This window comes from Bison bison, unplaced genomic scaffold (genome assembly GCF_000754665.1).
Source record: "Bison bison bison isolate TAMUID 2011002044 unplaced genomic scaffold, Bison_UMD1.0 scf7180017864333, whole genome shotgun sequence".
In the NCBI taxonomy this organism is placed as follows: domain Eukaryota; kingdom Metazoa; phylum Chordata; class Mammalia; order Artiodactyla; family Bovidae; genus Bison; species Bison bison.
The window spans coordinates 1352650-1379612 of record NW_011494905.1 but is presented as its reverse complement, the minus strand read 5'-3'; the positions used below and the strand labels follow the sequence as shown (position 1 = coordinate 1379612).

Genomic DNA, 26963 nt, shown 5'->3' with positions numbered 1-26963 from the left:
AAAAGTGACTTCTTTTTTTTTTTTTTTGTATTAGTTCTAGAAGATCTTGTAGATCTTCATAGAACTGTTCTGCAGCCATGAAATTAAAAGACACATGCTCCTTGGAAGAAAAGCTATGACCAACATAGACAGCATATTAGAAAGCAGAGACAGTACTTTGCTGACAAAGGTCTGTATAGTTAAAGTTATGGTTTTTCTAGTAGTCATGTATGGATGTGACAGTTGGACCATAAAGAAAGCTGAGTCCTGAATATTCATTGGAAGGACTGATGCTGAAGCTGAAGCTCCAATACTTTGGCCACCTGATGGGAAGAGCTGACCTATTAAAAAGACCCTGATGCTGGGAAAGATTGAAGGCAGGAGGAGAAAGGGATGACAGAGGATGAGATGGTTGGATGAGTTGGCATCACCAACTTGATGGACGTGAGTTTGAACAAGCTCTGGGAGTTGGTGATGGACAGGGAAGCCTAGCGTGCTGCGGTCCACGGGGTCACAAAGAGTCAGGCACTACTGAGCAACTGAACTGAACTGAACTGATACTAAAAGGGAAGGGGGTGTGACTGGTTGTCACAGACTTCCTGGTGCCCACCAGACTCCAGACAGCATGTGACAATGCTTTGATCTTGTAGCTGTCCATGTAGGTCCTGTCACTATGTTCCCGTACACCTCCAAAAGGACAAATGTTATTTCCTGTTCTACAGCTTTTTATCTCTGTATGAATGATCTACAACTTTTTATCTTTATGTGAATGAAGTGTTAACCGTTCTAAAGATAAAGCCTGGGAGGCAGAGCCTTGAGAAAGGGATGCATGAGCCAGCATGACAAAGCAAAAGCAACAGAGCACAAAGGTTAGAACTAAGAGAATAAACTCAATATGGACTCAGGTTTGTTGTTTTCTGTTACACGAGGACATCACTCCTTTGAGCATCTTGTTTATTCAATGAAAGGTTTTCCTGACCATCTCTATACTGGGTAATTCTAGTTCAGGATGTATATTCCACTCAGATCTTCCCTAAGCCCCAGACTGTTATAACCAGTACTCACTAGACACCTTCATTTGGATGTCCTAAATTGAAGTCATCATTCTGCCCCACGTTCCCTCATTTCCCCTTAGTTCATGGTACCATTGTCCTTTCACCTGGTCACCCAAGCCAGAACCCAGAAGTTGGTCTAGTTATTCTCTTTCCTTCACTTTCACATCTCTGTAGTATCGTGGGAGACCCCTCCTGAGAACAATTCTGAACCAGTTCAGAGTCCAAATCTGAACCAGTTAGAGTCCAATCACACAGTAAGTGCATGCTCAGTTTCACAGTCATGTCCAACTCTTTGCAACCCCATGGAGAGTAGACTGCCATGTTCTTCTGTCCATGGAATTTTCCAGGCAAGAATACTGGAGTAGGTTACCATTTCCTACTCCAAGTAATATGAATAGAGAAAGTTTAATATAAAAATACATTGGGGGAGAGGGCCTCAGTTCTATAAAGAGATACAATAATTAAATTTGGGGCCAGCCTCTGATTTTCCTGTAGTTCAGTTCAGTCGCTCAGTTGTGTCCAACTCTTTGCCAGGCTTCTCTGTCCATCACCAACTCCTGGAGCTTACTCAAACTCATGTCCATTGAGTTGGTGATGCCATCCAACCAACTCATCCTCTGTCCCTTCTCCTGCTGCCTTCAATCTTTCCCATAAGTGGTAGAATAAGCCTCATTTAGAGAGTACACCAAGTGGGAACATTATTTACTCATGTACGTGTGTCTCTGTGTATGTGTGTGTGTGTGTGTGTGTGTATATATGTATCCCCTGTTGTTGTTCAGTCACCAAATCATGTCTGACTCTTTTGCCCAATGCCATGAACTGTAGCCTACCAGTCTCCTCTGTCCAGGGGATTTCCCAGGCAAGAATATTGGAACAGGTTGCTTTTTCCTTCTCCAGGGGATCTTCCCAACCCAGGGATCAAACCTTTGTCTCCTGCATTGGCAAGCAGATTTTTTACCACTGAGCCACCAGGGAAGCCCCTATATATCTCCCCTGCTGCTGCTGCTAAGTTGCTTCAGTCGTGTCCGACTCTGTGTGACCCCATAGACGGCAGCCCACCAGGCTCCCCTGTTGCTGGGATTTTCCAGGCAAGAGTACTAGAGTGGGGTGCCATTGCCTTCTCCGATATATCTCCCCTAACAAGGCATAAACTTTTTATGGTCATTTTTTACTATCTTTTTTCACTGTATCCTCATATTCTCATCATCAAGACCAGTCAGGCCCACCCTTTCAGAGTCTTCTCACCCACTGTTTACTCTTCATTCTTGTTGTCATGAGGGTCCAGTCCTCCTCACCTCATGGTTATATGGAACATAGTACAGGGACCATGTTCCACAAGGCCACTCATTCAACAGCCTGGCACTATGCAAGGTGCTGAAGATACAGACATGAACTGATAAATAAACCTTCCAGCCTGATGTCCATGTCTTTGCGAGGACAATCTTTCCTGCTTTCAGCAAGTCAGTTCCCTTCTCAGGAACCTATAAAGGCATGTTGTTGCCTACTCAGTTCAGTTCAGTTCAGTTCAGTCGCTCAGTCCTGTCTGACTCTTTGCGACCCCATGAATTGCAGCATGCCAGGCCTCCCTGTCCATCGCCAACTCCCGGAGTTCACTCAATAAATTTTAAATTCATACTTTGCTTTCTTTCATTTACTCAACAAATGTTACTGAAGGGTCACTATGTGCCAGGCGCTGGTACTACAGCTAAAGTGGGGAAGACAGACATAAAAGCCAAAATCACAAAAATAATTAAATAATTATATAATTATTATTATTTGGTTTGGGGGTCTGTGCCGCATAGCATGCAGAGTCTTAACTCCCCAACCAGAGATCATACCTGTGCCCCCTGCAGTGGAAGCTTGGAGTCTTAGCACTGGACCACCAGGGAAGTCCATAAGTACTATTGCTTAGTTACAATTATTATGAATGATATGAGGGGTGCTTATAAGAGTATATAAACAAGGTATCTAATCTATTCTAAAGCAAGACAAGACCAGAGATCTGAGTTGGAGCCCAGGTTTAGATGTATGTTGGGAGGAAGGTAGTTGTTAAATGCCCCAGGAAGAGGAAACAGTTCATTCAAAGGTACAGCTTTGATGATACATGGAGCATGAGAAGCTGTGTGCCTACTGCATAGAAAACAAGAACAGTGGCAGGTAAGGAACAAATCATGCAGAGACTTGCAGATTATATTAAGGTTTTTGGACTTCTAAAAGTTATGAGAAGCCATTGAAGGTTTCAAAGCATGTGATACCATGGCCTGACTTACATTTTTTTTTTCTCTCAGAGTTTATTATGAAAATATTCAAAGAGTGGAGAGGACTGTACAATGAACACCCATATTGTTGACTTACATAGATTTTACTATTAACATTTTACTCCTGACTTAAATTTTTAAGTTACATCACACAGAAAGGTATGCAGGTGTTAAAAAGGAGGAAATAAATTTAATTTCTTCATCCTAGGGAGAATAGAAAAAAGTTTAGAAACAGTACAGTCTAGCTGCTACAATGATTTGGTGTGGTGCTCAGTTATGTCTGACTCTTTGCAACCCAATGGACTGTAGTCAGCCAAGCTCCTCTGTCCATGAAATTTCCCAGGTAAGGATACTGGAGAGGGTTGCCATTTCCACCTGTAGATCTTCCTGATCCAGGGATCAAACCCATGTCTCTCAAGTCTCCTGCATTGCTGGTGGATTATTTACGGCTGAGCCACCAGGAGCCTCCCTGATACAGTGAGTAGAAATCATTAAATACACAAAAGCACAAGGGATCATCCAAGCACAATTATTGGGAAAAAGTGTACTAGAGTTGTTTTCTCAGGTACATGCCGTATCATTTTAACTTTGAAATGATAAGGTAAGATTTCTAAGGTAGTAGTTTTGAATTTTTTATAACACGGTTTTCTTATTAGAACTTGAAATATAGTGTTTAAAGAGGTAAAAACTCCACAAAAGGTAAAAACTCCACTAAAGTGTCTAAGATAATTTGCACTTCATCAAAGTGAGTTGATGAAGCCCTGACAAATGGTGGCAAGAGTAATGGAGGAAAAAAAAGATAAATTTTAAAAATATATGAAAAGTAGAATTAATGAGAAGTGGTAACTAATTAAATGAGGGAAAGAGAGAAGAAAGTTTTAGCAGAGATGTTTCTAGGGCATATTATTAAAATGCTTATGCTAATTTTTAAAAGCCTCTGAAATATCTAGGTAAATTTTCCAGTAAGCACCTAGAATTTAAACATGGAACTGTGTGTGTGTGGGGGGGGTGAGTGTTGAAGTAAATATAGATTTGGAAACCATAATCATATAGGTCCCTGACTTAAGCTATGAAAGCAATGAAGTTGACTCTGAAGAGCATGTAAAAAGAGAGGACAATTGTTACCTTGAGTCATCACGAAATCTCTGGATCTCAGGTACCTTAAGTTCTAATGCTGTTCCAGATGCCTATTTTAAATCAAGCAAGAATCAAATTGCCAGTTCTTACAACTCAATGATAAAAAGAAATGGTGGGCAAATTATCTGAACATTTTCCCAAAGAAAATCTACAAATGGCCAATAAACATATGAAAAGATGCTCAACGTTATTCTTAGGAATAGGCAAATCAAAACCACAATAGCATACCACTTCACATCCACTAGGGTATCTGTAACTAAATGGCAGTTCCTTAAAAAGTTAAACAGCATTACCTTCATGACCCAGCAATTACATTTCTAGGTATATTCCCCAAAGAACTGAAAACATGTTCACACAAAAACTTGTATCATAATGTTCATATTAGCATTATTCATAATAGCTAAAAGGTGAAAATCACCCAAAAGTCTACCAACTGATGAATGGATGATTAAAATGTGATTCATTTATACAATGGAATATTATTCAGCAATAAAAAGGAATGAAATAACTGATGCATGCTACAGCATGGATGAATCTTGAAAACTTTGTTAAAGAAGCCAGTCACAAAAGACTCCATATTACATATGTGATTCCATTTATAGGAAATATTCAGAATATGAAAAACTACAGACAAAGTAGATTTTAGATTCCTTAGAACTAGGAGAATTGGTGGGGGGAAGCTGGAGAGAAGAGGAAACGTAACTATTAATGACAGGTTTCTTTTGGGGGAGTGATGAATTGGTCCTAAAACTGCGAAGGTTGCACAACTCTGCAAATACAAAAACGACTTGAATTGTACATTTTAAATAAGAGTATTGCATGGTATGTGAATTATATCTCAAGAAAACTGTTTTAAAAAATCATATGACCCTTTATATGTATCAGAGTACCTCACCAGCCGGGTACCACACACACACACAGACACATTTTTTAAGGGAAACAGCAGGCACAGAGAGATGTCTGAACTTCCAAGTTTGAGCTCTTTATCATGCTGTTGGGTGATGGCATAATTAATATTTACTCAGAGACACCACTACAGTTGTACGTCTAACCAAATCAGTTTTTAAATATATGTTTAACAGTTCTCCCTTACTAGACCACTAACTTCCTCGGGTTACGGATCGTGCTTATTTCAGTGCATCAGGATCTGGTAACGTGATTTGCTATTTGACAGATGCTCACATGAATGGATTTCAGGTAGGAATGATCCACAACTGAAGCTACAAAAAACCAAAGTTATGCACAGAACCCTGTATACGAATATGTGCCCTCTGCAACCAAATAAAGACACAAAGAATGAACAAAGCGGAAGCAAGAAGGATGGGAGAAAAGGTGGGTATCTCTTCTCTCCATTCCCCACCTTCCACGACAGTTTACAGAAGGGAGTCAGGCGTGGAGGGTGACATCACTAACCCCCGCGGCGCCCACCACAGAAGCGATCCTCTGTGCTCACTTTCCCGCCTCAAAGAGACTCGAGATGGGTTTAGCGCGGCGCGAGGGGTGGGGCTTACGTCACATCCGGCTCGGGACGCGCCACAGCTGGAAAGCGAAGGCCTAACGCCGAGGGGCGGAGCCAAGAAAGCGCGCCCTCTGGGAGGGGGTGGGGCCGGGTTAAAGAGCGCCGCGTCACGTCCGGGAGCCTTAGAGCCCAAGCGGAGGCGGCGCGGAGCGTTTCGGCTCTCAGCGGCTCGGGAACTGGTGTGTGGTGCGAGGCTGCGGCGGAGCCTCTACACTGAAGGCGCGAGAGGTTGGCAACTTTGATTGAAGCACATCGAGCGGCGACAGCAGTGGAAGTCATGAGCGACAGCGGCGAGCAGAACTACGGAGAGCGGGTAGGTATCGGTGGTGCAGGGGGCGGCTGTGTGGTCCCAGCTTCTTGCATCTCTTTCCAGGCCCATCGGCCTCGGGCCGGGAGACTGGGGCGATTTTGGCTCCGAAGTCTGAGACCGGGAGGGATGCGGGTCAGGTTAAGAAGCCCTGGTAGTATTGTCCTTATCCAAGAAGGAGGCCGCCGACGGGTTTAGGTTGCCCGGTACTCGAAACGGCGGTTTTTTCCGTTATCGGGAGGGAAAGATTAAAAATGGCCGCTGCGTCCCCTCGGTGGTGGGGGAGGGGAGCGGTATCTGGTTTCGCCGTTGCTCTCCTGCGAAGCCTCGCCGCAGCCATCTTGGGCTGGCGGGCTGGGCGCGCTGCCAGAGGCACAAAATGGCGGAGGCGCCGCGCGACAGTTTTCAGGCCGCGGGCGGCGAACAGGGGGCGCAAAGAGCGATGTTCTTCAGGGTTTATGCTCAGCATTTAGGTTAAGACAGGATCATTTTGGACCCCGAAAAGATGTGAATCTAAGGTGTTCTTGGCTTCTTTAAAGATGGCAAACTAGTCTGACGTAGACTTAAGTTCTGGGCCCGTTAGAGGGGATTGCGCGCGAGCTTTGTGTTCGGCCTAAATGGCGTGCTTTTCTTGGATGCCAAAAAGGCTGTTAAACCGCAAATAGTTACCGGTAACCAAGTAGATCACGAGGTCGCTGAGGTTTTCTTGCAGATCGAGTAGGTCTTTTTTCCACGGGATGATGAAGGAGAAATTGGCGGGCAACAATTTTTGGCGCCGTTGTTTTCCTTTGTTTTGAGCCATACCTATTTTATGAACCACGAATTGTGTTTGTGCGCTTTTTAAAGTTTCCACCCCAAAATGTGGAGTTTGGTGAGGACTGGATAAACTGCAGAAGTAAAGTTCCCGGGCTTAGAAAAGGCATAATATAAAGCTTGGTCGCGGGTCCGTGAGTACTAAGACGCAGAAATGTCAGTCTATTCGAATATTTTTGCAAACTTGAGAAACAAATTCTAGGTGACTTCATTAGGGCGTTTTTGAAAGGAAAGATCTTAGCTCTTGGAATCTTAATTTATTATGTAACTTTGGGGCCAAATCTGATTAATTTGGTTTGAACCAGTCAGTCCTCGCCTTTACCTATGCAGATGAATACTGGCTTTTTTATTCGAAAGACGATTAATTTCCAGTCAGCAGTATGTGTGTGATTATCGTTTTAAGCTCTTTGGTGAGAAAGCTTGGATCAAGCTCCCAAGTTGTTAAAAACTGTGGGTTATGGTTTCCGCCAGTTGAAAATAACTGGAAACTAGGTGTCGGTGTTTGGACTGGAAGACAAGTGATAATTTCAGTATTCAGCTATTAAAACAATTATTGGGTGCATTTTGAGAAGAAAAAATGGCTGGTTTTAGTGGAGGAGCTCTCAGTTAAATAAACCTGAGTAAGTTACTTGTGTGGAAGTTCGTGAGAGGAAACAATTGCAGGGATTGGGTCCTGGTTTGTGACAGCTCAAGAGACATTATCGTCCCACTAACCAAGCTTTTGAATTGGTATTTTTTTTCTGTTAGTAGGATATACATCCTAGTTACCTCACAATCTTGTTACGTAGGGTTATTCAACAAACTTACGGAGGAAGAGAAAATAATAAAGGTACATGTTACAGATTGATGTTCTGTCTTAAGCGCCTTGACTTGGAAGAGATCTCTGAACTTCGACGACGTGGAGTACTTCCACATTGTTTTCTTTGGCCTTTGTTTTGTCTGTAGATTGCTTTCTAGTTGGTTTATTGGAACCTGAAGTGGTTAGACTAGACCTAAAACAAACACTTTGGGAACACTTTGGGACTCCCAAAGAATGCTTGGCAAAACCATAAAGCTCAATGAAGTAGTTTAAATACAGTGCCACAAAAAGCATTAGGTAGACCAGTCAGGGCTGATTGGCTGAAAACTTCTTTTGAAAGTGCCTGAAAATAGCGGGAAAACTATTGCCTGCAGGGTAGTGATCTTGTACTTGGATGCTATGAATAGCTTATCAAGAGCCTGAAAAATTACTTTCATTCCACTCTTAAGCTGTCTGCCATGCGGGAGACCCGGTTCGATCCCTGGATTGGAAAGATCCCCTAAAGAAGGGAATGGCAACCCACCATGGACAGAGGAGTCTGGCAGGCTACGATCCATGGCGTTGCAGAGAGTCGGACATGATTGAGTGACTAACATAACACTTAAGTTTTCAGACCTTACAAATTATTAGTGTAAATCACTAACACCTACTAATCTAATCATCTAGTGATAATGTAATATTAAAATCTATCAGCTGAGGTCACTCATCACCACCACCTCCTCGTGGCCCTGCCGCCACTGTAGAAATTTTTTTTTTCTCCTCTCTTTTAGTCATAACCAGACCGGAGTAGAGGAGGTGAGAGCAATAAATCAGCTTCAGTTTGGTTGTTTATAGTGTGTTTACTTATTGGGTGAATATTGACAGAGATGTGATTTTTTTATGTGTTCCTTTGTTTTAAACGTGCAGCTAGGGTGCATTCCTGAATTTTTGTGGTTTGTTGAACACTTTCGGTTACTGCTATATCTTTTATCGGTATCGGGATTTTTCATGTCTTGATTAGACTTAAAATGTTTCTGGTTAGAGCTCACTTCCCTGATCTGGCCAAACCCACGTTAAAGTAAGGTATCACTCATTCGAATTCAAGTTTTTTCCAATAATTCCCTAAAATTTCTCATATTTTTTTGCAGAGAAGTTGGCTAGCACCTTTGGAAGGAAGAGGTGGTCTTAGATCTGTTGTCAAGATTTGGGAGAATAAGAACATGATAGGGTCCTGTAGCCAAGTGTAGAGATGTATGGTAATGGGGAAGGAAGTGATAAATCCTATGGCCTAATTGTGTTCACAGTTTAGGGTGTGGTGAAGTTTGGCCTTGGCACTGGTTTGATGCTCTACCCTGATAACTGTAACTTCTTTTTTTCCCTACAATTGGGTCTTTATCTACAGAAACCAGTAATTAAGTGAGGAAGCAGTATTGTAATATTGTAAATTGTAAAAAATTGTAAAATATTGGAATTGTAAAAAATTGTAAGTATTGTAAATACTTAAAGACCAAGTCTTTTAAATTTGTCTTGCTGTCAAGATTATGATACATACTCTGGTAGAGTATTGCTCATTTTTGCGAAAGAAATGGGTTTACAATGTAGGTATATTACCTTTAGTCTTCTTTGTAGAGATGAATGGCATTTGTATACCATCCCATCAAACTGCCTTTCATACTCTGCAGTTTCTCCTCTTCTGCTTAATCTTGGGTTGTCTTTTTGAATTTTTAGTACTTTTCAAAACTGAAACATCTCAGCCTTTTTCTTCCCAAAGGGTTGTAGCCATTGCACCAAGTTCCTTAAATAAAGAATTAATGTTGGGTGGGAGGAAATAGTTTTGTTTCAGTTTGAGTCTGGTAAGGCAACAAGTCTCTTGAAACCAAGTTGAAGAATATTTTTGGTGGTTTTAAGAATGATTTAATATTGTGGATATGGTCCAGAATTAGAAGGTGGCACCTTCAAACTGAAAATACAAGTGGTTGCAAGGTAAGTACTGGTTTTGTAGAGATTGAACAGGAAATCAGATGATGAGAGATAATGTTAAATGGAATTTGCTTTGTACAGCCTTTTCCATTCTTTATCTCCAATAAAATCCCAAACCTAAATGATAAATATTAGTACTTTCATAGTTTTTTTTACATTGTTTTACATTTCGCCCAAGAGGATAGGGCTACAGCTGTGTATATCTTTTGAGCCTTAGCATGTGTGTTATATTTATCTTTTTTTTTTTTTTAACACATAATTGCTTTATTTCCTCATAAAAGACAGTGATGAGGTGGTGGTTGAAGTTGGGTAATTTTAAGTGTTTTGCTTTTTTGAGGGGTGTACGTCACACAGAACAAAATTAGGATTGTCATTTAGTTTTGTTTTTCAGCGGGGGAGGAATTCTTCATTACAGAAAATTAGTCTTCAAATTCTCAAAAATCTTTGCTTTGAATTGGGTTTTGGAGGTTATATTCTGATTTTTATCAATGCAATTGCTAAATATGATAGCATGGATGAGGACCCTTTTTGGGGGGGCAATGATTTTTGTGCTGAGATAATAGACTTAAAAAGTAGTAATAAAACATACTTGGCATTTCTGCTGAAAAGTACTAAATGTTTATGAATGTAAATTCAGAGCCTACTGTTTTTGTAAAGGATCTTTTAAAAGCATGGGGTTAGAGCTGATTTAGGCTTGTCATGATAATATTTTCAGAACATTTTCTCAGTCTTTGAGGATTTTTCTATCCAAACTTCTGGAAAGTTTAGCTGCAGAAAGAAAATAGTCCTTAATGTTGATATGAGCATTTATTTTTATAGCATAATCAGTGAGTTTTCCTTAGCCCGTCCCAGTTATTAAAATACTGTCTAGTCAACCTAATGAGTTTGCACTTATTAATGTTGCATAAATTCCAGTTATAACCACTAGAATGATTTTAACAAAAATTGTGTTGGTGGTGAGACAAATTTCCGCTTATTTCTAAGTAGGACCTCTTAATATGTGTTTAACATTAGCCCAGTAGTTGGTCTTCTGGTTTTATTGAGTGGCCACCGCAACTTAGCTGAGTTTGAAGAAATCTAATGCTTATATTATCTAGCAGCTTATTTTGTTCTTCAAATATAAAGAAGATTGGGAAGGGGTAGTGAAATATCAGCAGGAAGGCATTCATATTGAAAAATTGTCATATCTAGAGCTTTGGCCTCTATTCAGCATTTTCTGAACCTAAGCCCTGTATATATATTTGAAGTTTAGGAGGCCTTAAAGGGAACCTGCTTGGGCATTCTGATTCCACGATTACAGTTGTGCTGCCAGTAAGCATTTCCCATTACATTTTAGTGATGGATATTAAGAGAAAACAATTACTCTGACTCCCTTAAGTAAAAAGCTTTAAAAAAATTTTTTCCTTGGATTAAATAAGCAATAATTGACTTTGAAAAACTAGACTGAAGATTATGCTTACTCTCTTAGAAGAGACATCATAACACTTCCATCATAGCCATGCATGATTGTCTTTGTGATCAGATAGGTATAAAGGACTTCTCTTTTTTTTTTTTTTTTTTTTCCTAAGGAAAGTTTTATTTTCAGGAAAAAACTAGGAGAGGAAATTGACAGTGAAGGATCATAAAGTGAGAAGTACAAGAAAACTAGGATGTTTTAGTAGAGCAGTATTTTGTTTAGGATGTTCAATAGACACTTCAACTTATTGATCTTTTAAGTGATATTGAGTCTTTTTAATAATTTCAGGAGGTGAGCTGCAGTTTTATCCACAGCATTGCCACCTTTAAAAGTAGGGTTGCTCCTTTGGACTGCAGAATATTTTAATAATCATTGGGGGGCTGGATTTACCAAAAATTCTTTGAAAACACCGCAGTTGGGTTCAGGTTTGCTCTGCTTCCATCACAGCTCCTTGCATACAGTAGTTGGTTGACTTGATTTGGTCTTTATGCTTTAGTTTTAAGTTAGTAAGTTGGGCCATTCATATTATAAAATCTCACTAGGGCAGCTTTCTAGAGGTGGGTTAAACATTAGTCCAAATTTTCAAATTCCCTGACATTGTTTTTCTACAGGCTACTTTTTCCGTTAAAAGTGTGACATTAAATACATATCTTGACCTTAGTCACAATTTGTAGACCTCTTCAACCCTGAGCCTTGTCATCATTGTGCAAATGAATTGTCCGTGCTTTTCCTTTCTTGCACTTTTGTATTAATGTGTCATTTTTTGACTAGAGATGTGCTTTTGACACTTAACATACTTTCTATTGATGAATACAATAAGTAAGAAGTGTGAAATGTAATTGTAGTTCTTAATGTTAGATGAACAGTAAATGTTCAGTTGCGCACTTCACATTTCAGCTTAAGCGTGATAAATCTACATGGAGTAGACAAATGAGATTGACTATATTTTAGAACCAGCAGGAAACTAGTTTCAGATTTTTGAGCTGCATATTTTAGTTTTTCTAAAAAATCCAAAGCAAAAGGGATTTTTTTTTTCTAGTTTCAGTTTTGGCACTGGCTTTTATCCTGGAGTTTTAAAATATTCTTCATCCTGTTCTTTTTCTATTAAGGTTAATGTTGAAGAAGGAAAATGCGGAAGTCGTCATTTGACAAGTTTTATAAATGAGTATTTGAAGCTCAGGAATAAGTGAAGCTGAAATTTGAAAAAATAAAAGAAAGAATGCATGCTAATTATCAGACCAGAAGTCCCACTTGTAGAATATTGAGCAATTTGTGTGAAGTGGGGAAGATGAAAGAAGTCAGAATTTGAAACGGAAGAATGAAGAAAAGAAATAAAAATGAAGTTAAGATAAGAAGTAATCTGGAATCAGAAAGCACTACGCTAAGTAATTACTAGTCTGTTTATGTGTCCCTGTATATTTTGCTAAACATGCATGCATTATTTGTTTAATAGAAGAAATATATACAGGGTAAAGAAGTGCCTTCCAGGGGAAACGTTTAAATTAGGTAATTCTAATTTTAACTTCTTAGTCAACTGATTGAAATGCAACTTTTAAAAAAACAACCCTTTGTAGTCAAATAGGAGGCAGGAATGAGCTCTCCGATTTGGATTTGGGTAACAGCCGGCTTCATGTTGTCTCCTGGATTTTTCATCTCTGACATTGCTGGTCCTGGGGCGTGAGTACTTCCAGAATTGAAGTAGGTGGTCTAGGCCACCCTCTCTGGACTCAATGTACTGACCCCTATCCTTCAGTACAGATCAGTATAAGTAGAATGTTGTAAGTTTGTCAAAGTTTTCCTAAAGAATGTTATCAGGATGGTTATAGAACCAAACCCCCAAAATCCATTGGACAGGATCCTTCCTTTTGGCATTTATGAAAAAATTAATTTCTTTTTAGATGGCAATAGTGGAAAACTGACCATTTAGGCCCTAACTTTAAGATGCATGTGTGTAAATTCACAAGATGATTCTTAATTCTCTAATTCTTATTCCAGCTGAATGACTGGGTTACTGCTAAAAAGTTGTAGGGGCTTCCCTTAGAATGAGATAGGTCATATAAGTGAACAGGATACCTAACTCCACAGTGGCAGTAACAGTAAGTGCCTTATTCCCTTTTCTTATTTTCTGCTATTAACAACTTAACTGTTAAAATGGTGTGAGAGATAACAGATCATAAAGTAGCTTTGCTTCTGGTTCTCTACTCCTACCACTTGCTGGAAAAATAGACCTAAAAGTTCTGTCATTTCCCTTTCTGTATGCTTGTTTTAATTGAACAGAAGAGTCAAATGATTGGTGCAGTGTTGTTACTTTCAGTTGGATGGGGAAAGTTCATGTGTCAAAATAACACCCAGTAGTAGGCAACCAACAGATAGCTTCTACTCTGTCGGGAAAACTAAGGCTATCACTTCTCCCTGAAATTAAGATAGCCTAAACTTTGAGAGTTTTTGAACCTCACAACTCTTGGGGCAGTGTCTTAAATTACTTGGATTCATTTTCTGATAGATACTTCAGGGCCTACTTGTGTCAAATTTGTGCTTTTTCAGTTCTTTATCTTGCAAGCAGATGATTACACCCATTTATAGTTTCCATCATTTGCCCTGATAATTTGTAGAACTTGCCACGTATAAACTAATAACATTAAATTGGTAGTGTTAGTTTTGCATTCTGAATTACTTATAGATTAGGCTGAGGCAACGGATGTGAATGGATGTTAAATTTTTATTCAAGCTCATTGATTCTTTTATCAGGAGACCTGAAAAGTCCTTGGGGTCTGAAAGAGAAAGTATCTGTTAGTCATGTAAGGGGAAGAAGCAGTTTGGAGTTTGTTTGGAAAGGTGTAAAGTGAAAGTAAACACTGATGCTAGTGGACCATCTCATCCATTCAGGTTTTTGCCCCCCTTTGGCCAAAGCATCTTGGAGTCTGAGAATGCCTCTCCACCTCCGGCCTGGGTAGTAGGGGGAAACAGACTTCTTGTCCTGGGGCAAGCGTAAGGTACATGCCCTCAGGACGGCTAATAAATGACAGGGTGGGGAGGTGGCAGAGAAGGTGACAGAAAACAAGGTTTCAGGAAAATGACTGTTGAAAAAACCAGATAAGTAAGAAGCATAAAACTTGAAATTAAGTCAGTGAGACTTAAATAAGCATCACAAATATGTATGGTGTTTTTTAAGAAATGCAGATGCCCAACTCCAGACCTAATAAAATAAGCTCTGGTTGGGGATCTGTATTTAAATGCTCGGTAGGTTTACTACATATCTGTAAGAGCCTTTGTTGAAGGTCTACTCTATTGCATCTAGTTTTTAAAATATGTGAGAAACCTAGAAATTGGATGGTTATTCCTACTTCTTTCATCTCTTTCAAAAAGGTTTTTTTAAGATTCTGTCATTCTCAGAATAGGGAGATACTGGCTAGTATTTTGTTGGAAGGCTGAGTTTGTTTCTCCCTGATGTGTTCCCTATTGATTAGTACATGACTAAGATTCAGTTTGTAAGAACTTGATTCCCTGTGTGGTTTTCAGGGAATTTTTGGTTGTGTTGTTCATGCTCACTTTACATTTGTGATCCTTTTCCTTGAGGTATTGGTAGGGTTTTAATGTGTTAGCGCTGAAGAGTTTTGTGAGCCCTGAAAGTGGTCTTTGAATTTTTTGTGTTTAGGGGCTTTTCTAGCTGATTTTATGGATTTAACCATGGACCAAGGTTTAAAGCTAACTTTATGCTTTTAGATTTGGCCTTCTAGACAAGGTAAATAACCTTGCATATATTTCCAAACCAGTTAATAGCCAACATAATTGCAAAAGGGTTTATTTAATTTTAAGACTGCCTCTGATACGAAAGGTAGGAGGTAGAGACAGTGTTTCTGTGTTAGCCTAACAAGTGTCAGTACAGAAGAAGACTTAGTGTTCCAGTGGTTTCTCCTATTCCTGGTCTGAGAAATGATTGTTCATAAAATACATCTGCATATAGCCAATTAGTTTTAGAGGTTTAGTGAAAAGTCTTATAATTTCACAAATACTGTTATTTTTGACCCTTGATCTGCTAGAAACCTCATTAAAGTTTATTCTGAGGCTATAACGACTTTCTTTTCCTTCTTGGTGAACAGATTGGTAAAGCACCTCAGCTTAGAATAAGGCTTTTCTGTTTTACTGAAGCAAGAGGCTTAAAAGAGGATCTTGACTTTCTACTCTTTTTTTCAGATGAACTGATTTTTGTTAACTATAGTTATTTTATCGGTAATCTTTTAACTCTTATTGTGAGGCACCCATATTGTCTCCCTGCTAGAGCAGATTGCTTTCTTTTGTTTCCACTAAAGGTCATAATCTTTCCATGAAGTCATCTTTGTAGCATTGGAATAAACAAAGGTGTTAGAGTCCCTCTTTCTACCTTATCTTCTAGATTAGCTTTTGCCTGTTGAATGATTGCAGAAACTGCATCCCCAATCTGAGAACCTCTTTATCCCAGGAGAGGAGGATTGTGCTTTTGAATGTCCAGAATATTTGCCAGAGGAAGTCAAAGGATTGTTAGTTGGGGTCCTCAAAGCCATAGTGCCTCTCTTAAACATTCCTCGATGATAAAAGTAGCTATTTTCACTAATAATTAGGGGTGTCATCTTTTACTTTGACTCTTTATTAACTCATGGCAGGAAGGGAGAGTAGCCATGTTTCGTAGCCATGTTTCATGCCACTTCGCACCGTTTTGTGTGACTTTGAAATTTAGAGTCATTTGGGGTATAGAGACCAAAATTCATTTTGCCCACTGAGTTACTCTTTTTCTAAACTTTAAGCCTTGTTTCTTCTGTGTTGCATGTAAGTTTTGTCCTTAAGCATCATAGGAAAGATCTTCCAAATTTTCTCCACTGTTCTCTTAAGTCACAGAACGTATTCAAAAATGTTTTGGGCTGTGATTTAGATGAATTTTCTACCTTTATCCTTTTAAGAACGGCTGGAGTGTTTTATTCTGCAAGTCTGCCACACAGGGCGGTCTCTTGTGATAAAGTTTTATGCCACTTCAACATTGATTGTTACCCCTACAGCAACTTACCTGTAATGTTGATTCCTTTTGAGTCAAGCCATTTTAATTCTGTGTTGGGCAGGAAGATTCATGAGATTAATTAATGCCTTTAAGTTAGATGAAGGTGGATAACCTGAAATGTTGTCTTGTTTGATGATACCTTGGTTAGCTGTCAGACTGAGTTAATTGTTATCTTTTCTACTATTTCTATTTTGGTGCCTTGGCAGAACGTTCCTTTAGCTTTTTTCTCTAATTATATGTCTTTGGTTCACCAAACTAGTTATCCTATTTGGCCATTTCTTCGATAGTTCCTTTTAGAGATTTTGTTTTTGTACAACCTACCTACCAGCTAGTCACAGCTACGATAGGGAAAAGCCTAGGTATAAAGTATGTATCTAGATTCTGTTTTTTACATACAGTTCCTGAACTTCCCTTCCTGAAAGTAGATTAGGAGCCTGTGATCTAAACTGTTGCAGTTTTAATATGTCCTTTCTGTATATAACTTTTCTAACTGCTTATTCCCAGTTTCCCATCGATTGGCCCTGGCTCATCTACAGTTAGCTGAGGAAAATCTCTGGTACCCTCTTAATTCTTACCTCTGCAGTTCATTCACTGCCTTTCGACTGTAGCTTCATCTGGTTGCTTTGAGATCCGTAAGGGCTTCCTACATAGTTGGATGGACAGGGTCTACAGATCTAGTCTCCTTCAAGCTGGTCCTTGCTCTCTAGGTTTCTGTTCTTCCTCTGTGACTTGAAACAGTACTGTCCTTGTCTTTTTTCTCCACTCAGCAATAAATAAAAGTTGAAAATAAAGTAAATTTTACAAATTTCATAGGTTTTTTTTTTTTTTTTTTAATTGATGGCAGTTTGACTGAAATAATAGGTATGAGGTATAGGTGTCATAGTTAATAAGGTTCTTTCTCACCCTAGTCTTTACGGAGTAACATTCCCAAAACAATCCTTGGGCAGTTCCCTTAACTGCTTGGCTTGGGCACCCATTTCTGAAGAGAGTGGGGTCAGTTAACTCTTATCCCTGCTCCCCAAGAAAGGTGGAAGTTCAAGTTAATTGGCTTATGTCAATTGGAGCAACGTAACTATTATACCAGGTATATTCAGTTCCTGCCCTTACTATGTTTTCTTATCTTGGAAGGGGATTGCTTTCCCTCACCATTTATCTCACCACAACTTATTTGTTTTTAAAGTTGCCCAGAAAGTATACAAATTAAACTTTTGACATCTACGTGTAGGAATCCCGTTCTGCTTCCAGAAGTGGAAGTGCTCATGGATCTGGGAAATCTGCAAGGCATACCCCTGCAAGGTCTCGCTCCAAGGAAGATTCCAGGCGTTCCAGATCAAAGTCCAGGTCCAGATCTGAATCTAGGTAAGAAAGACTGTCTTGGGATTTTCTTGTTACTCTTAGCTTTCAAACTGGTGTGTGCTTTTGTAAACTAGGAAGATAGAGAGGGTTAGATCATTTGTTGGCTTATTTAATATTGGTACGAGAAATGAACTTAATTGTTAAGTTCTGGGAGACAAAAGACTAAGTGGCTAAGAGCCTGGGCTTTTGGTGTTAGGGTTCATATCTTACCTCTCTGTTTTTTTCTGGCTTGGGCAGATTACTTAACCTTTTCAATCTTAACTTCCTTATCTATAAAAGATGAATTAGCAATAGTATCAGTTCTTCAGAATTGTTGTGAGGATTCACTGAGTTTATGTGAACTGCTTATTAGTATGGCAAAAAAAGACTACAGAGCATTGGCTTTTAGAAACTGCAATTCTTGATAAATAGGTGTAGTCTAGTATGACAAATGTACTATAAAACAAAAAACCTTAACACAGCACTTTTTTTTTTTTTTTTTAATGTTCAAGTGTAGGCTATATATCCTGGTTTGCCCAGGTCAGCCCCAGCTTGATGCCTACTGTCAGGCATAATTAACAGTGCCCCTTTTCTCTCTCACACTGTATTCTTCCTGGGTTAGATGACAGTTCATATGATCACTGTAGTTAAGAGCAACTGGTTGATTTTAAAACTGCTGGAGAATACTGCTTGTAATGGTGATGTTACCATAAGTCAATTATGGGCATAATGCAAGAAGCTTAAAAATGAAGGATGGTATTGTGAAGGGTAAAGGTGGACACAAATCAGGCTAGTATGAAATGTTGCATGTTTTGTGATTTTTAATAGATACTGTGTTGTTTAATCTCTTTAATTATTTAAGATATGATGGAAGGGACCTTTAGTTACTGATGGTTTTGGAACTCTTCCTAGCACAGAAATGACAATATACAAAAGAAAAGTATTGATCCCACTACATACCTGGATTGTGTGTTTTACCTTTTGAAGCTTAACTTTAGAATAACGTTTTGAAAGAATTAAAAGCCATATCCTGCCGTCAGCTATTCAGTGATAACCTTGAAGCCCTTGTCTTTCAGGTCTAGATCCAGAAGAAGTTCTCGGAGGCATTATACAAGGTCACGATCTCGGTCCCGGTCCCATAGAAGATCTCGTAGCAGATCTTACAGCAGAGATTATCGAAGACGGCATAGCCACAGTCATTCTCCCATGTCTACCCGCCGGCGTCATGTTGGGAATCGGGTAAGGTGAAAACAATTATTTCTGAAGTAGTGGACACTGTATGAAGCCACTTTATAATTGATGTATAGTATATTCCCCTCTGTTTTTGGTGTTTTGTTCTGTAATAATTTAAAACTGATAACTTTTGATGCTGGAGCTTTAGCATGATTCCTCTCTAGAGCCTTTTCAGTGTTTGGAGATTTTTTTCTTTTTAAAAGATTATCTCCCATATATGGTCTACATTTGAGCTGTTGATCACAAAAATTTAAGATACTGTCACACTAACAGCACATCAAATAAAAAATTCTCTGTGCAATACGGTTAATATAGTTAGATCATATATCTATGTTCCATACTATTGTTTGAGTTTTCTGGGTTTAATATGCTTTAAAATATGCTATGATTTTCCCATTTAGTTTTAAGCAAGTTTCTTTGCAGTTTTAAAGCTTTGCTTGTCTTCCATGCTGCTGCTAAGTCACTTCAGTCGTGTCAGACTCTGTTCAACCCCATAGACGGCAGCCCACCAGGCTCCCCCGTCCCTGGGCTTCTCCAGGCAAGAACACTGGAGTGGGTTGCCATTTCCTTCTCCAATGCAGGAAAGTGAAAGTGAACTCGCTCAGTCGTGTCTGACTCTTAGCGACCTCGTGGACTGCAGCCTACCAGGCTGCTCTGTCCATGGGATTTTCCAGGCAAGAGTACTGGAGTGGAGTGCCATTGCCTTCTCCATGTCTTCCATGAGAAGTTACAAATGAGATGGCATTTAGTGTGTTTCTTTTGTGGTTTTTATTGAAAAATATACAAGTAGACCTATAGGGAGTGTATGTTTTTGAAAGTGGGGTGGAATTTAACTATAAAATGTATGTGCGAAGTAGTGAAACCTTTAAGCAAACTCATGGCAACTGGGATGTCAGCAACATTTATTATTATTTTTTATAAATGTAATAATATAAACATTATTTATTATAATAGTTGACGCTGCTTAATATCTGTTTTAAAAAAGTTTGGTACACATCTGTAGTTTCACTTGTATGTATATTTGAACACTTATGATTTTTCTATAGAAATCAAGCTGAATGTACTTCTGTATCTCTTTGGCAGTTTAGAGCCTCCTATTGTGTGAATGGTATATCTTAATTCACCATTATGAAGTTTTACCTCTCCTCTTGCCCCAGCTTATAGAGACATAGTTCTCTGCATACATGCTTGTGATGCTGATGTAACATTACTTTTAAACTGCTGTTTTATTTCATTGTTATCTTTTCATATTAGTGACAGTTTGGCGGGGGGAGTTGATATGTGATGCTTTTTAAAAGTTTTTTTTTAATCTATTTTTCTATTTCTAGGCAAATCCTGATCCCAACTGTTGTCTTGGAGTATTTGGATTGAGCTTGTACACTACAGAAAGAGATCTAAGAGAAGTGTTCTCTAAATATGGCCCAATTGCTGATGTATCTATTGTATATGACCAGCAATCTAGACGTTCAAGAGGATTTGCCTTTGTATACTTTGAAAATGTAGATGATGCCAAGGAAGTAAGTAAAAAGTCTTGTACCTTTGTGTAAAAAAAAAAAAAAAGGTATATACACATGCTTTCACTTTTACACACACGCTCAGAGTCTTTAACTATTCTTCCTTGGATGACTTTTGCTTTAGTAATTCCATCAGTCGTGTCAGACTCTTTGCAATCCCATGGACTATGCAGTCCATGGAATTCTCCAGGCCAGAATATTGAAGTGAGTAGCATATCTTTTAATGTGGAAATTTCAAAGATTTGTAGCATAACAGCAAAGTGACAGTTTGGTTCTAAATTCCAACTCAGTCTCTTCCACCATTTTATTTGAAGTAAATTCAAACATAGTCAACTGTTTTCAGATGTGTGCCTAGATACAGATATTTCTAAAATAGAAGAATATTAACAGTCCAGTTTGGAATATTTAATGAGTGTTTACATCAGATTACTTTCTAAAATGAAAACATTAAGAAGTGATAAAGCTATGACTCAGGATAAAGGAACTGGTTTTGATTATATACTGTATACTGGCAAGTGATTTTATGTTTTGGATGTTGAGGTAGAACATAGGAAGTAACTTTTTTTGGCTTTGAGGCTTATGGGATCTTAGTTTCCCAACCAGGGATTGAACCTGGGCCACGGCAGTGAAAGCACCAAGTCCTAAACATTGGACCTCGAGGGACCTCCCTAAAATTTTTTTTACAGAGGCTAAAGTAAAAATTTGATGTGTGACTCCTGGCCCATTTAAGAAATTTGAACTTCAGATACATGGGGGTGATTGCTAAAGTCATCTCCGATAATAAGGAGGGGAGAATCTTGAGAAACTTAATGACAAGCCATCTGAGGTTAATATTGAGATTAATAATTTTGAGCTCTAAATAAAATTAAATGAATAGAGTAAGCCCATCTACTAAAGGAAGAATTAAAAGCTGAATGCAAGTGGTTATAATTTAAGAGATTTAAGGAATGCTATGTCATTCAACTTCATTTTGGTAATAATTGATGTCAAAAATGTTAATAACATTTGTCCAAGGTTACTTACGGAATCGGCTTCTTTGTTTTTCTACTTTGTGTGTGTGTGTCCTACAGAACCACAGTTCCCTTTCTGAAAGATAGTATATTTTGTATCTAAATCAGTAATGCCAGAAACTGCCTTGAGGCCTAAAACAATCAAACTAGAAAATAGCATAATTGGAATTAGAAATCTAAATTCTATTTAGATAGAGAGGTTATTTGTTTAAATTGTGAATAAACTGCTATGTCTTTGGGATGGGGTATTTTTTTTCTTCAGTACAGTATATTTTCATTTTAATGTTTGAAACTATATGTAATTCAAGCTTTCATCCCAGCTCCTTGCTTCCATAGCAGGGGTCCTCAAATTTGTGTAAAGGATTAGACAGTAACTATTTTGGGCTTTGGGAGCCATAAGAGCTCAATGACGGCTTTTCAACCCTACCATTGTAATGTAAAAGCCATATAAAATGCAAATTAATGAGGGGCTTTGTTTCAGTAAAACATGGTCACTTAATTTTGAATTTCATTTCTGATGAAATACTACTTTGACACCCACACCTATTTAAATTCTTAGCTCGTGGGTCATAGTTTGCCAACTGTGTACTATTTTATAGACTTATAGGTACTGTCAAATCTATAGTTGGTACAGTAATTTCAAATAGTTCATGGCTTAAGTTGGTGCTCACGGGTGGCTTTTTTTTTTTTTTTTTAATGAACTTTTCTAGGCTAGCTTTTGTCAGTAAAGATTTGATAGGCAGAAAAACTTATTAATAAGCTGTCAGATATAATGCTCAGGCCTAACTGAAACATCTAATTGGGTTTTATATATAGATAATAGTTAATTTGGGGCTTTGTTCATGATGTATATAACAACTCATATCTTTTGAAGGCAAAAGAGCGTGCCAATGGAATGGAGCTTGATGGACGTAGGATCAGAGTTGACTTCTCCATAACGAAAAGACCACATACTCCAACACCAGGAATTTACATGGGGAGACCTACCTAGTAAGTTTGTTTTCAAGGTTGTTAAAATACTGACAGTTCACTTTAGGGCACAGGGAGGCTTTTGGCATTTCCAGCTGACTAAAACTTAAATTCAATATAAATATATTTAGTAGAAACATTCGGTTGGTACCATAAATTGTGATGACATGTAATAGATTAATCACTTCCTACTTTTATCATAAAGAAATGCCATATATTTGACATTCCTGGGTAATTAAATGATTCTCATCAGACCAGTTTTCCCACTCTGGGAACTAGTAAATATTAATGTAGGTAAAACCAAGTTTGTATAAATCTTATTCACAGTGGCAGCTCACGCCGTCGAGATTACTATGACAGAGGATATGATCGAGGCTATGATGATCGAGACTATTATAGCAGATCGTACAGGTATGTTAACCAAAATACAAAGTTTTTAAGTTGTTGAAAGACAAATAAGCGCTTCTGGTTCAGTTGCAGCATAAAGCAGCACTGTTTTAGCCTTTGATAAAGGTATTTACCTTTAATAAATTGGAGATCCAGAGATTAAACTGGATTTTTTTTTTGGCTGCAACTCAAAGCATGAGTGCTAAGATGCTTTAGTTGTTTCCAACTCTTTGCAACCCTATGGACTGTAGCCCACCAGGCTTCTCTGTCCTTGGGATTCTCCAGGAAGGAATACTGGAGTAGGTTGCCATGCACTCCTCTGGGGGGCAACTCACAGCATGTGGATCTTAAATTGCCCAACTAGGAACCAAACCTGTGCCCCCTACAGTGGAGTATTAAACCAGTAGACCACCAGGGAAGTCTCTGGATTGTATGGTTATACTTTTGGTTTTGGTATGTGTATTTTTAAAGCACCAAGTAGTAAACCAATGGGACAATAAAATTATAGACCATACTCCAGGCTCTCCCTCCCCCCTTTTTGTTTTTTTAAAGTGAGTTTCATGAACTGATTTTGAATATCATTGCTTTATAAAGCAATTTTTGGTAGCTGAGGAATTGTGTTGAAGGGCAGGGCAAATTGATTCTTGGAAAAATCTAAAGAAATTATTTAAGGATTAATTTGCTATAACAATGGTAAGAGGTTGTTTATTAACAATATTGAACATTTTTCAGGGGTTGATAGGGAAATGCTTATGATACTAGGAATACTTTGGAAAGTAAAAATGAAGTAAAGTTCTCTATTTAAGCAACAGCAGGTAATTTAGATCTTGTATTGTTAGTCAAAATGTAAATTGTGTAGTAAATATTGACCATAACAGTTAATCCTTGATACCCTATTTTGGTGTGGTAGTGAGCTGTTGTCTTTTTTTGCACACTATTCTGTAATTTTTAGAAAGTTGACAGTCCTGACATTTAGCACGGACAAACTTTCTTAAGTGGCATTTCTGTACTGACATGTAGGGGATTGATTTGTGGAGGATGCAAAGATTAGTCTTAAGAGTACTTAATATGATACTCATTTTAACCACCAGGGAGAGCTCTATGTCAGTTTGTAAAGGGGTGGCAAAAGCAACTCTTTATTGCTTTAAAGGAAACTAGCTTTCACTTCTGTTAATTTTATTGCATGAATTGTGCATTTTTAAAACTTAAAATGTTTGTTTTCTGCCTTCACAGGGGTGGAGGAGGAGGAGGGGGAGGATGGAGAGCTGCTCAAGACAGGGATCAGATATACAGGTACAGGAAAAGATTTCTGTTTAACATTGCTTCTGCACTATGTGAAGGTTTTTACAAGAGAATCTGGCATATAGGAATTTCCTGATGACAGAAAAGTTTTGCACTGGCCAGGAAAAGATTTAAATCTGTACAATAGTAGAATGGCTCACATAAAGATATTTGTTATTCATATTTTGATAAATTATAAATGGCATTCATAAAATTTATAAATGAGAAGTTTATAAAAATACTGTAACTGAAGTCAAATGACAATGTACATGGCTTAATTTATGTTCATAGAGATTGGGCTTGTACTTGTTATCACTCAGTGGTGCCATTTTATACCTTAATATGAGATGGTGGCATAAATGAAGAATCCATAATATTTTAATCTTATTTATCCCTAATGGTTTCATTAGCTTATTATAAGCATTTCAGAATAAGCAAGTAATTATTCAAGTTTATCTTAACACAAAACTAAATCACTATGAAATTTGGGGTGTTCATTCATAGGGTGTGGTTAAAATTAGTGGTAATGATGATTTTCTTCTCTAACCCAGTTTAAATTTGTTAGGTATAATGTTAACTAGCCGATGATCAGATTCAACCTCTTTGATAGGGGTTTTTGGTACTGGGCCTGATAATGTGCTTCATTCTCAGGACTAAACAGACCTTACTACAGTGTTTTTGAAGGTCAGCTGAGGGTCTTTTAGTTTTGGAAACTGATAAAGGGATCAGTCACTTTAATCTGTGATCTATGGAGTCTTAGATGGTCTTGATATTTGTTTACAGAAGACGGTCACCTTCTCCCTACTATAGTCGTGGAGGATACAGATCACGTTCCAGATCTCGATCATACTCACCTCGTAAGTTTTTATTTTGATATAATTTTGTTATAATAGTGTGACTTGCTATGACTTATGGAAACAACAGCACATAATGGGTTGATTCAATTAGTATTTCCTCAATTTTTCTGTAGGGTTCAAGGAAGTATATGAAAACAACCCTTGGATCTTAACTCTTGTTACTAATTAAAATAGTACATGTGTATTTTGTCACCATTTGTAGCTTTTTTTTTTTTTTTTAAGGAATTTTTAAAATTTTTTTTTACAGCTTAGAAACATTTTTGAGTGACTTAAAACCTTAGCTTTCAGATTGAGTTAGCTAAATTCCGCTATTTCTGTTTAACATTGGTTCTGCACTATGTGAAGGTTTTCACAAGAGAATCTGGTACATAGGAATTTCCTGATAACAGAAAAGTTTAAAATTCTCAACGTTAAATGTATGCACTTGAGTATTGAAGTGTATTTATTTCCTTTTTTTCTAGGTCGCTATTAAAGCATGAAGTTGAAGACTTTCTGAAACCTGCCCTAGAGTTGGGATATTGTTTGTGGACAATATTTTTTATTGTCTCCTGTTTAAAAAGTGAACAGTGCCTAGTGAAGTTAGGTGACTTTTACACCTTTTATGATGACTACTTTTGGTGGAGTTGAAATGCTGTTTTCATTCTGCATTTGTGTAGTTCGGTGCTTTGTTCAAAGTTAAGTGTTTTCAGAAAAGTATGTTTTGCATGTATTTTTTTACAGTCTAAAATTTTGACTGCTGAGAAGTTTCTATTGTACAGAACTTCATTTAAATGGTTTTTCTACTGAATCCAGGGTATTCTGAAGATCGAAGCCTGTGTGTAAAATGCTACCAAATGGCAAAAAGCAACAATAAAGTTTGGTTTTTACTTTTCTTTCTAACATATCAATGCTTAGCAGAACTATTCAGATTAGATTGTCAGTAGTAAATTAAAGACAAAAATGCCCGTTCTCCTCGAGTCCATGAAACATACCATACTTAATATACCTGCAATTAAGTGATAAAAATTATGCTCTGTAACTCTATACTGCTAGTGTTAAAAACTAAAGATCTTTCAATACAGCAAATGCTTAATGCTTATATAAATGTGAATTTGTCAGCCTTTATGTAATCTGTATTATATATAGCAGGGAATAAGATGAGTTACACAATGTATGCCTTAAAAAGGCTATTTCTTAAAGCTGTTAGAAGGGGATAATGGTATTTCAATTAGTTATCAGCAAGTGACAATACATTCCACCACAAATGTACTCTTGTTCTTCTAGCTTTTAAGACTATATGGAAAAACTGGGTGCTTCAGAGTTTTGAGAAAAAAGAAGGGAACACTACACCTGTGTTGTGGATGATCTGAAGACTTTGCCTGTTCATTTTTTAAATATTACTTTCAGGTCCTTTGCTTACCAAAGGAGGCCCAATTTCACTCAAATGTTTTGAGAACTGTGTTTAAATAAACGCAAATGAAAAGACTAAAAAGGCTGGTAAAACTCAGTTTATAGAGATTTTGTTTTAACTTTGCTACATGAGAGTTCTTTTATAGTTTTTAGTACCTTATACAGTATTCCTTGGACTGAAATGTATTCTTTCTGTTGTTAAAATTGTTTTAAATAGGTAAATTTTGTACTCCTGGAAAATACATTTAAAGTAAGTAACCAGGTCTTGGAATGAACATCTCCACTTGGGGATGGTATTGTATTAAAATATTCTCCACACTTGCCCTGAAGGTGCCTGAAATGAACATTTTTTCTAGGATATTTTCATGGTCAATTCTAGGCAGGTAAATAAGTTTGTTAGCCTGCTGACCCTTCTATTATTACTTGAAGGGCATGGCAACCCACTCCAGTATTCTTGCCTGGAGAATCCCATGTACAGAGGAGCTTGGAAGACTACAGTCCATGGGGTAGCAAAGAGTCTAGACACGACTGAAGAGACTAAGCACAGTATGCCGAGGCTGCATCAATCATAATGATGTAGTAATTTACCATAGGTCAAACAGCAATTAAAATACCAATGCCAGGATCTGAACTTGACCAGTCTCAATCTGTAGTCTGTGCTGTTAATGACGATGTCA

The 26963-nt window shown here is 38.0% G+C and overlaps 1 protein-coding gene across 4 annotated transcripts; it reads left to right on the top strand.

Annotated features, from left to right (window-relative positions):
* The first annotated feature begins 6060 nt into the window (after nucleotides 1–6060).
* On the top strand, nucleotides 6061–26368 carry TRA2B (transformer 2 beta homolog (Drosophila)). 4 transcript variants are annotated; one of them, XM_010853883.1, is made up of 10 exons: nucleotides 6061–6261; nucleotides 12392–12667; nucleotides 17537–17670; nucleotides 18723–18885; nucleotides 20208–20396; nucleotides 22278–22393; nucleotides 22700–22783; nucleotides 23993–24052; nucleotides 24824–24897; nucleotides 25359–26368. In XM_010853883.1, the coding sequence occupies exons 4-10, from the start codon at nucleotides 18853–18855 to the stop codon at nucleotides 25367–25369; spliced, it is 567 nt and encodes a 188-aa protein (XP_010852185.1). In that variant the 5' UTR covers nucleotides 6061–6261; nucleotides 12392–12667; nucleotides 17537–17670; nucleotides 18723–18852; the 3' UTR covers nucleotides 25370–26368. The 4 variants fall into 4 exon arrangements, with proteins under 4 accessions (XP_010852185.1, XP_010852183.1, XP_010852182.1 ...); XM_010853881.1 differs by having other exon boundaries at nucleotides 12392–12788; XM_010853880.1 differs by lacking the exon at nucleotides 12392–12667.
* The last annotated feature ends 595 nt before the right edge of the window (nucleotides 26369–26963 follow it).